Source organism: Esox lucius, chromosome 15 (assembly GCF_011004845.1).
Source record: "Esox lucius isolate fEsoLuc1 chromosome 15, fEsoLuc1.pri, whole genome shotgun sequence".
NCBI lineage: Eukaryota > Metazoa > Chordata > Actinopteri > Esociformes > Esocidae > Esox > Esox lucius.
The window spans coordinates 19093353-19104923 of record NC_047583.1 but is presented as its reverse complement, the minus strand read 5'-3'; the positions used below and the strand labels follow the sequence as shown (position 1 = coordinate 19104923).

Below are 11571 nucleotides of genomic sequence, written 5' to 3'. Positions count from 1 at the left end.
AAATTGGAAAAATAAATCCTGTTTTTGTTGCTCGGGACGTACAGTTTGAATTCATGGCATTTGACAATGTTAATAATGCTAATTCCAGGCTGGGACAGAGGTGAATAGTGGCTCTTTGTGAAAAATTACTGGGGCTTCATGAACCAACCAAGGTAAGTGTTATTTCACCCCAGTATAAATCTAGATCGACCTATCCGTTTAACTAGTGCAAAATTCTAACTGCCCTTCCAAGTTTGCTTAGCATAACAACCTTAGTATTCCAACATGTCTGCTTGTGATTTTGTATGTTATCCACAATTTTCTGTTAGATTTGGTTTGACTGGTGCAATGCTTTCCATGGTATCGGTGACTTCAATTAGTTGATGTGTTACCTGTAGCCCTGTAGTTGTAGAACAAGCTTGATTAAGTCTCCAACTAATAGGATGTTTCATTTTACTTTTAGTAAGTTAACTCAAAAAAAGTTTCTACACACATTTATAATATGCTGCTTCCTCTTATAAAATTGTTTCAACACTTTCTTGCCACTGACCATCAAAACATTTCACTCATCTCACAGGATGTCTGAAGAAGTCTGTTTGACACGTTGGATGTTTTTAATGACAACGATAGGAACCACGGTAGAATACAGTTTTATTACAGAACATACAATAAAGGTAACAGACTCGGTTCAGTATGGATTCTGGATTCTATTCCCATTGCCTCTCCACTAATTGCCCCACCAATAAATAGAATAAACAGAAAATGTCAGCTTAAAGAAATGTACAAAGTAAAACATATTCTAAGATAACAAAGAATAAAATGTAATTAGAATAAAACTATATCATTACCAATGCAACAGAGACTTTGTTGGTACACTGACAAAGGTTCAGGTACAATAAAATACAACAGTTCAATAATAGCGTGAGAGTTTTACTTTATCAAACGGACTGGCATCTGTCTGGATGAGGAAATTCTTGTGATTTGTTGACTCAATGAAGTGCATTTCATCGGCTAAATGCACTGGATGGGCATTTGACCAGGGTTAGTGCTGGTCCCTACCCAAACCTCCAACCTTTCCTCTTGCCTTAATTGTTTTACACTTAAAATTGATTTAGAGTGACTTCAGAGTTGGGATGTAAGCTCCACCCTCTGCATTGAGTGAATCAATCACATACATTTCTTCCTTCAGGGCAGATTGGCCTCCAGTACATTTTTGAGTTAGTCAAATTCCTAGCTCCTTAATATAACATAGTAAGGCCACAAAAATCTATAAAAACTATTGTTTTTGGTTGAAGAGAAAGGGAGGTAAAGACAATGTAGAATCAAGTGAGAATTAGGGTAAAAAGAGGTATAGATGGAGAAATAAACCACAGGAATCGAACTTTGCAAAAGGCCCAACAATTTCTGAACAGAAATGAAATCTCTTCAGTGTACATATGAATACAGTACCAATATAGCTAATGTAAGTGAATAGAGAGACAGGCGTTGTTGTCTTAAGTACGATCAGGTGCCTTTGACAATATAATCAACACTGTGTATTATGTTTTCATTTTACACACTATTTACCAGACACTATTGTAAAAAATGATTATTTTACAATACATATCTCGACAACAATGGCATATTGCACTGTCCCTGAATTTACCATTTTATTAAATGTACCCATGGTAGAATTGGACACTTGACCCAGAAACTTTCATTTGTAACTTTTCTGTATTTTCTGTGTTTAAAGGAGACATTTAGTCATAATTAGTTGTGCGTGTGTGTCTGCTTTTTTTACATCATTGTGTAAACTAAAAACAGTTGAGCAGTCTGCTGAGTCAGCCTCCTAGCATCAATTCCTTGACCCACAGGAACAGTTCGTACAGGCCAATCTGCCACAGTGTCAGAGACTCGGATAAGGTAATCTGAAGACGCCTCAACCTCGATCTCGCCTTGCTCCGCTTGTGCCTGGCAGGAAACAGGAAGCGATTTCATGTTAGGAACACGCAAGGGAAAGTAAAAGAAGAGGACAGTAGACAGAGAAATACACAGAGCGGGTCAAAATTACAGAATGAGACAATAAGACAGAATAAGAAAGAGAAAGACGAAAACACAGGAAGAGAAACAAAGCAAAAAAGTAGACAGTGGATTCTATTTTAACAAACCATGAAAAGTATTACAGCCCACGCTAGCGCTGAAGATTTAAGTTTGTCAAAACATTCAGAAGCCATTTTTACAAAATATTAAGTATGTATTAATGTCATGGTGCGGTGAGCAGCAGCGCCACCGTGCCATGTTTTCACAAGTTCCCATATCTCACGAACACATCCCGGACTGTCACATGTTTCCAATCTTCCACACCAGGTCCCAATCTAGCTCGTTTGTATGTGTATATATGTTTCCCCTCTGCTCCCCACATTGTGGATCATTGTTGCTGTCTGTTAGTTAATCGGTGAGTGTTGTTTAATGTACTGTTTGAATGTTTATTGCTAAGACGCATGTTGCACACTTTTATTTCATTCAGTCATTAGTATTGTTTTCCGTTCGTGTTTGGTTTGTTTGTTGAGTATTAAACCCACAAACGAGATTACTGCCTGCGCCTGGTTCCTAACCAACACTACACCACGACAAGTGTTACAGAATGATCCACCGCAACTGGAGCCAGCAGGCAGCCCCTCCAGTGAGGGTGTATACGTGGAGGGGCGATTGGGGGTCTGACTCCCTCTCATCGGACGATGATGAAGCGGTCTATGAGAGAGTGGAGGAGGATCCCCTTGGGGAGCAGTGCTGGGGGTTGCCCCAAGATGGGTTCGGGGTGCCGCTGTGGGGCATGGACCAGTATGGAGTGGTCAAGCCCCTCACCAAAGAACAAGGGGAGCTGGTGAAGGGTCTCCTGCAGGACATGCAGGAGGCAGGAAGGACAGGACGTAGGCGAGGCGAGGCCGGAGGAAGAAGAGGGCGACGTGCCCAACGCCCGGTCCGAGGTCCCCCCAGGAAAATTTTAGGGGGGGGCTGAGAGGGTGCCCGAGGGAAGTCCCGACGGCGCCCCCTCTATGTCCGGTGCCTCCTCGACCCCGTGCAGGCTGGCCAGGCTGTAGGCTGGCAATTAGGCGCACACCGCTTCCTGCTCCGCGGCCTTCCGCCGCCCCTGTCCCTGCGCCACGGCGCCGATTGCCCCCTGCTGCATCGGAGCAGCAGCCAGCGCCTCCTACCTGCCAGCAGCGGCAGTCAGCGCCCCCTGCTGCATTGGAGCAGCAGCCAGCGCCTCCTACCTGCCAGCAGCGGCAGTCAGCGCCCCCTGCTGCATTGGAGCAGCAGCCAGCGCCTCCTACCTGCCAGCAGCGGCCTGCACCGCCTGAGGCCGAGGAGGCGTGGCCTGCACCGCCTGAGGCCGAGGAGGCGTGGCCTGCACCGCCTGAGGCCGAGGAGGCGTGGCCTGCACCGCCTGAGGCCGAGGAGGCGTGGCCTGCACCGCCTGAGGCCGAGGAGGCGTGGCCTGCACCGCCTGAGGCCGAGGAGGAGTGGCCTGCACCGCCTGAGCTTGCCGGGGTTTGGCTGCCACCGCCCCTTCCTGTCCCGGCCGCCCCGGCGCCCCTTCCTGTCCCGGCCGCCCCGGCGCCACCGCCCCTTCCTGTCCCGGCCGCCCCGGCGCCCCTTCCTGTCCCGGCCGCCCCGGCGCCCCTTCCTGTCCCGGCCGCCCCGGCGCCCCTTCCTGTCCCGGCCGCCCCGGCGCCCCTTCCTGTCCCGGCCGCCCCGGTCCCTCCTTCGGGTCTTCCGGCTACCGACCCACCGTCGGCTCTTCCGGCTACCGACCCACCGTCGGCTCTTCCGGCTACCGACCCACCGTCGGCTCTTCCGGCTACCGACCCACCGTCGGCTCTTCCGGCTACCGACCCACCGTCGGCTCTCCCGGCCTCTGACCCTCCGCCGGCTACCGACCCTCCGTCGGCTCTCCCGGCCTCTGACCCTCCGCCGGCTACCGACCCTCCTTCGGCTCTTCCGGCTACCGACCCTCCTTCGGCTCTTCCGGCTACCGACCCTCCTTCGGCTCTTCCGGCTACCGACCCTCCTTCGGCTCTTCCGGCTACCGACCCTCCTTCGGCTCTTCCGGCTACCGACCCTCCTTCGGCTCTTCCGGCTACCGACCCTCCTTCGGCTCTTCCGGCTACCGACCCTCCGTCGGCTCTCCCGGCCTCTGACCCTCCGCCGGCTACCGACCCTCCGTCGGCTCTCCCGGCCTCTGACCCTCCGCCGGCTACCGACCCTCCGTCGGCTCTCCCGGCCCCTGACCCTCCGCCGGCTCCTGTTCTTCAGCCGGTTCTGCCTCCCCGGCCTGTCCCGACGGCTCCGCCACCCTAGTTAGTCGCGGCTGTTCCGCCCCCTCGGCGGGTTTGTGCCGATGGGGGTACTGTGCTGCCCCGCCCCCCCTCCCTTGGGCTGGGGTTCGTCTTGGCCCGTCCGGTGGCCGGGCCTTTGGGGGGGGGTACTGTCATGGTGCGGTGAGCAGCAGCGCCACCGTGCCATGTTTTCACAAGTTCCCATATCTCACGAACACATCCCGGACTGTCACATGTTTCCAATCTTCCACACCAGGTCCCAATCTAGCTCGTTTGTATGTGTATATATGTTTCCCCTCTGCTCCCCACATTGTGGATCATTGTTGCTGTCGCTGTCATTGTTGCTGTTTGTTAGTTAATCGGTGAGTGTTGTTTAATGTACTGTTTGAATGTTTATTGCTAAGACGTATGTTGCGCACTTTTATTTCATACAGTCATTAGTATTGTTTTCCGTTCGTGTTTGGTTTGTTTGTTGAGTATTAAACCCACAAACGAGATTACTGCCTGCGCCTGGTTCCTAACCAACACTACACCACGACAAGTGTTACAATTAAGTCGTATCTACTTGTAGTATATGAGTGTTTATATTGTGTTGATATTTAATCCACTTTAAGAACAGATGAAAAATAAACCACAATTACACTGAACAAAATTATAAACGCAACACTTTAGTTTTTGCCCCCATTTATCATGAGCTGAACCCAAAGATCTAAGACTTTCTCTATGTACACAAAAGGCCTATTTCTATCAAATATTGTTCACAAATCTGTCTAAATTTGTGTTAGTGAGCACTTCTCCTTTGCCGAGATAATCCATTCACCTCACAGGTGTGGCATATCAAGATGCTGATTAGACAGCATGATTATTGCACAGGTGTGCCTTAGGTTGGCCACAATAAAAAGCCACTCTAAAATGTGCAGTTTCATCACACAGCACAATGTCACAGATGTCGCAAGTTTTGAGGGAGCGTGCAATTGGCATGCTGACTGCAGGAATGTCCACCAGAGCTGTTGCCCTTGAATTTTCTCTATGCCGGGTGAGGGGGTGTGAACTTCCACTCTTTATGTCCTGACATTGTGAACATAATATCTACCAAGTTGTGTTATGACAGCTGTCATATTTACATATGTAAACACAACCACTTTAATGTTATTAGTCAGTAGTGGCCATGTTATTTGATCTAGTGGTCTGCAAAAGTTTGTATTAAGAGAGCTTGGTATATAAACTCAAAATGAGAAATATCAAGGTACATAAAGATTGGCCTTTGGGTACAATAAATAATAATTTCATGAAAATGTGTGATGGCGGACTTAATGGATCCCATGGCAGGTACTGTATGATCCTTGTGAGGAAATGCAAATGTACCTCTTTTGAAGTCAAACAGGGTGAACAACGTCAGCTTGCTAAAGTGGCGGCCTCAAATCTCCACTGTGTGGTTGATCGGAAATTGCATGATATCTCCTCACTTTGATAATAAACCAGTGTGTGAGTGGATTTGGGGTGGGTTAACTACCTGACAGCTCTGTCTTTCTAATGGCAGGTTATCATTCAGTTAAAGTGACAATATTCCTCCTCTCCAATTAGCCTACCAATTACACAGCATTGAGAAGGACACACACATCATTAAGTGATTTTTGGTTTTGGTCTAACCCTGTTGGTATGATTGCATCTCCCAAAGCAGAATGGCAAGACTTTTAGCCAGGTTAGCTCCCTCAAGCCCAAAATACACCTATGTAATGTCATGTAGATCTGCATTCTGTGTTGTTCTACAGCTTAGTTCTAAAAGAGAGCTTCTGAAGCAAAACATAGAGGTTCATGTCTCATAGCCTCTACCCCATCTCCCTTCTCCCTACACTCATCCTAACTATTTTCTCTCTCCTCTTCCGCCCCTCTCACCCCCCCCCCTTTTTTTTTTGGTAGTCTTCCATTACTCTCACCCCTCCATGTCTCTCCTCCCTCCACAATGTCGTAATCATCTTCTTTCTTTTCTGCGAAACAATCATTGAGTTGTTCATTAAAACAGTGAGACTGAATCAATATGGCCACTGCTGACTGCCACCAAAAGTAAAATATAATCACAGCACAGCATTCAGCCACCCAATTACACACCCAGGCAGATCTGGAGAGGGTGGGCTGTGAGATGTTGACGTTTTCCTCAAGCGAAAATAATGATGGCCACTGAAACCTTAGATCTGATACAAATGTGTTCGTTGAAGCATGCGTCCTGTCCGGAGGGACACATATATACTGGCGGTGGACTGATAAGCGTCAGAGGTCACTCAGAGATGAACAGCACAGAATAAGCGATATGACCCGCAACCTTGTTTTATTCTGGAAATTAAACGTATAACTATTATTTATAGTTGGGGCATTGGGCAGAGCTGGAAGGATACACTAAGCAGACTAGCTGTTCTGTAATTATTGGCCCTTCATCTGAAGGGTTGGGAGAGATGGGTTCAGAGGTGAGAGGTCATGTTCTACCTGGCTATAGCCCTGGTGCAGCATCGGGACATGATGATGAAGGACGAGGACGAAGCTCTGGTTTGCAGGGTGGTCTCGATGCCTCTGAGTAGGTCGTTGCTCTTCAGCAGGAGCAGCATCTGACGGGGCACGCGGTTCAGCAGGTCACTGATCTGGGGGAGGTACAGGGCTGCATTCCTTCTGATCTCCACATCCTGCCACAGAGATTCATTGACAGAAGCACATGCAAATTATAATGAAATAAAAAGGCAGAGTGGAGAACGTTTGCCTTTATATACTGTATGATTCTTGACAGATTTGGCAAAAATGAGGCCAGCCACAAAAGCCAGAAACCTAGGATTTAAGCATATTAACATCAGTCTCCTTCCTAAACCCGACAAGCTTATAGCATTAGCAAATAATTCAAGATCTGGCATTCTGTCTAGCCGGGTTTAAAAACAATTCATCTTCCTGGGTACAATGTGTCAAATCTGAGGGCCAGCGGTCCGCACCTCTGGCGGTATGGTTGATCCTCTAGATTTGATTCTTGGGCACATCCTATTTTCTTGGTATATTAACGTATCTATGCTTGCTGCTGGCTGCTTCCTCATCCACTGTCTGGCCAACAGCTTGACCTCTTCAGTTGGATCTGACTTCTACCTGCCCTGCCATACCCTGAATGGCTCAGAGTTACAGTATGTCCATATGCTTTCTCCACTGTCCAACCAGCCCATGGGTCTTGCAGCGATGTGTGGGTGTGAACCAGCAGTCCTCTAAACACATTGACGACAGTTACAGTTATAAAGTTAAATGTTATATTCCACAAAAAAGCATCCTTCACCCACACTGCTAAGTATACCCTAGTAAAAATAACATATTACTTTGATTATAGCAACAGTCTAGGCTTAGTGTTCAAAAGCTTCTCAGTAAATTATATTGAATTTACCACAATGCAATCACCCCACATTCAGTACTCATCATTGTGACCTTTACACTCTGGTTAACTGTTTCTTCCTAAATCCACAGCAGTGTTTAAAAATGCATAACTTCCATGAAATAAATTCTGGGGACATCACATGGTTTCTCTCCCCACAGGAGCCAGCAGCATTGAGGGTGCATATATCAAATAGATCACGCTGGTAAGTGGCACCCCTCAAAACTACCTGTCAACATATACAGAGGGTTGTTCCTTTTTTCTATATTTTACACACTCCTAAATTCAGGCTGGCCATGAAAAGGACAGAATCTATGACCAGGCATGGCCATTTAAGGTCTTACACCCAAGATGCACTGGTGTAAGGTGCGGTAGTTATGACAGTTACTAGTTACTAGTTATGATGCACATACACACCATTAGGCGTATATATATTTTACAGTTGAATGGCTTACTTAGGCTATTTTATTGGGAAAGTAGACTCACAACAACGACGCAGTAAGCCTGGTGTACTTTTCGTAGTTGATTGATTGAAAGTGCCCCACAAATCCTTTCCCTGACTGGGACAGGGCTGCTAGCTGGGGGTTGGTCGACCCTTCCTCACAATTTACAGCATTTCTTGAAAGTTCCTTCTCGAAAAAGTTTTTGCCAGTAAATTCCCTACCAAATCCAAATGTTCACGTTTTCATGGGCCAAAACCAGAGCCAGTTTTGACTTAACTATGCCAGAGACTACACAATTTGACGTCTGATTAACTACAGGGGAGGGCCACCTACTCTCCCCCCAGGCTAACAACCCACAGGGTGGTGCCCTCAGAGTACTGTGTGTCTGCTGTCTCCTCCAATCACGTGGTTCATGGCTTACTGTAGAGTGGCAAGTATAACGATGATCTCCATGTTGAGATGAGGTCCATGTTGGTGGACTATCAATATACAATAAGCAATAAGTAACAAGGGGGTACGGTGTCTGGCCAATATACCACAACTAAGGGCTGTTATTAGACCACAAGCCTCCAATGCACTGTATTGCTATTATAAAACATTTACCAAAGCAATGACAACAGTCAAAATATACACTACCATTCACAGGTTTGGGGTCTTAGAAAGGTCCTTGTTTTTGAATAAAAAGCTATTTTTGTCTATTTAAATAACATGAAATTGATCAGAAATAAAGTCTAGACATGGTTAATGTTGCAAATGACTATGTAGCTGGAAACAGCAGATTTTTCATGGATTATATACATTGGCGTACAGAGTCCAATTATCAGCAACCATCACTCATGTGTTCCAATGGCACGTTGTGTTGGCTAATCCAAGTTTATAATTTTAAAAGGCAAATTGATCATTAGAAAATCATTTTGCGATTATGTTAGCACCGCTGATAACTGTTGTGCTAATTAAAGAAGCAGTAAAACTGGCCTTCTTTGGACTTGTTCAGTATCTTCAGCATCAGCGTTTGATTACAGGCTCAAAATGGCCAGAAACAAAGAACCTTCTTCTGAAACTCGTCAGTCTATTCTTGTTCTGAGAGATGAAGGCTATTCCATGTGAGAAATTGCCTGGAGAGGATATTAAACTTAATTTACTTATATATAAATATGTTGTTTCAAATGCTCTGATGTCTTACAGATTTCAGGAAAATGGGCTAAGTCGCATGTCACTACTTTTCAGGAGAGCCCTTTGTAAAATGAAAAAAAAAATCTGGGACATTTTGTCTTTTTTGCAGAAATGCCTTCTTGAAGTTGTGACCTTTTAATGTGACTTAATATCTAACTAGTGTACGAAGTATAAACAGAAAAAAAATCACACTCAAACCCTTGTTTAAACAATGGAAAATACACAACTTTTCCTGTATTAGCTGAGATAATGAAGGGGCTGGACATGCTGACATATTGAGTTCTGTTTGGTCTATCAAGTCACCGGCTTATAACGCGACTTCTTGGTCAGTATCCTTGCGATTAGTGCTGTGCCAATACAACGATTTTATGTAAAAAACGCGATTTGATCCCCTGCTGATTTTGTATGTTTGCCCACTGACAAAGAAATTATCAGTCTATAATTTTAATGGTAGACTTATTTGAACAGTGAGAGACAGAATAACAAAAAAAAAAAAAAACAGAAAAACGCATGTCAACAAATGTTATGATTTGATTTGCATTTTAATGAGTGAAATATGTATTTGCTTCTGTGGACAGGTGTCTTTTATACAGGTAACAAGCTGAGGTTATAGGAGCACTTAAAAGTGTGCTCCTAATCTCAGCTCGTTACCTGTATAAAAGACACATGGGAGCCAGACATTTTTCTGATGGGGATCAAATACTTATTTCACTCATTAAAATGCAAATCAATTTATAACATTTTGAACATGCAATTTTTTCTGGATTTTGTTGTTCTTCTAACTCTCACTGTTCAAATAAACCTACCATTAAAATGATATACTGATCATTTCTTTGTCAGTGGGCAAACGTACAAAATTACCATTTGACTTTTGTTTTATGAATTTCTTCACTCAAAATGCTAGCACCAAAGCGGCCACGACTTATGTTAGAAGAGATTGTTTCTGGGTTTGGTGATACGAGGTTAGAAACGTCCTTGCTCTTTGAAAGCGATAATGATGTTGAGGTGAGTAACAATTACACTGCGGATATAAGTTTAGTGTTGTCCATATTTCATGCTGTGTAATGTTGGTAACATCTTTTAGATGACAACAGCAACCATGTGGTTATAACTTGATAGAAAAGCAAGTGGTTGCCTGCTTGGTCTTGGAATGGAAAGTGTAGCAGTAGCTGTGCAGTTGGCTAATTGGTTGTTTTCTCGCGTTTCTTTCGGTTTCATTCAAATATGGAAAAGGACATTAGACACTAATTGTCTGGTTTGTTTTGTTTGTCAGACTCAAATAAAGTTGTCTGCCTGCAAATGTGTTTTGCTTGTGCAGCAAAACTGTCACTTTCACTAGCTAGGAAATAGTGGAGGCAGTAATGTTGTGCTTTGCTGACAACGTTGTCACTTGACTGCGATGATATCCTACATCTGCCAAAAGATGTGACACATACTTCCCCCTATCATCTTTAAAAATGTGTATGTCTTGAGATTTGCCTTATGCTTACTTTATGATCACATTAGCTGTACGGACCTAATTTAACTGCTGGCTCTATCGCGTTGCAGTGTTTTGTTTTATGCAAACATAGATGTTCGTTCTTATTTCTATTGATTGTTAATGGGAGCTAAGAAATTATATTATTCCAAGTTACATTAATGTGTTGTCAAATTAAAGAAGTGTGTGCTCTTTAAAACAAAGTCAACGTGTAATTGTTATATGTCTGTTTGAAATGTGTGAGAAACTATGATTTACTTTGAGAATTCTCAGTAATCTACAGCAGCATTCTAGAATTATATTGGGGCCTACAGAGTTACATTAAGAAGTTCTAAGTCATATAAAATTGAGTGGTACTTTTTGCAGGACCGTGTAAGCAGAGCCGGCCAAGAAGAGCGAATGTCTCTTACTGAGCGAGCGACGTCCGACCCTAGTTAAACGGCTTAGTGGTTAGAGAAGTGGACTTGTGTACTATAGATGAGTTTGTATATCCTCGCAGGCTAAGTGAATTACACATTATGAATTATTCCGTATAGAGGAAACCTTTTCTGGCTAAAACCATTCGTATCTATATTATAGTAAGCCTGAAATAAAACAGTTTATGGTTATATTGCGACTGTTTCTGGTGGATTTTCGAAGGACGCATCCGTGCATGCGTTTTGGGTCAGGATAGACAAACACATTTGCTGGCTTAACATACAGTAGTTACGTTATAGTAAGCCTTAACTGAAACTGTATACGATTATATTGAGACTGTTTCTGGCATGGAAAAGTTAATCTTCAGTC

General features: G+C 44.5%; 1 protein-coding gene across 2 annotated transcripts in view; it reads right to left on the bottom strand.

The window, feature by feature from the left end:
* Positions 1-613: 613 nt before the first annotated feature.
* adck1 (aarF domain containing kinase 1) overlaps positions 614-11571 on the bottom strand; it is a 123058-nt gene continuing 112100 nt past the window's right edge. Inside the window, exons 10-11 of one of the 2 annotated variants that reach the window (XM_034297449.1) lie at positions 6780-6973; positions 614-1929 (exon numbers count right to left, since the gene is read on the bottom strand). In XM_034297449.1, the coding sequence (XP_034153340.1) occupies positions 1800-1929; positions 6780-6973 (324 nt within the window). In that variant the 3' untranslated portion in view covers positions 614-1799. Of the gene's footprint in view, positions 1930-6779; positions 6974-11571 lie in introns of those variants that run through there. The other variant, XM_029125556.2, reaches the window with a different exon arrangement.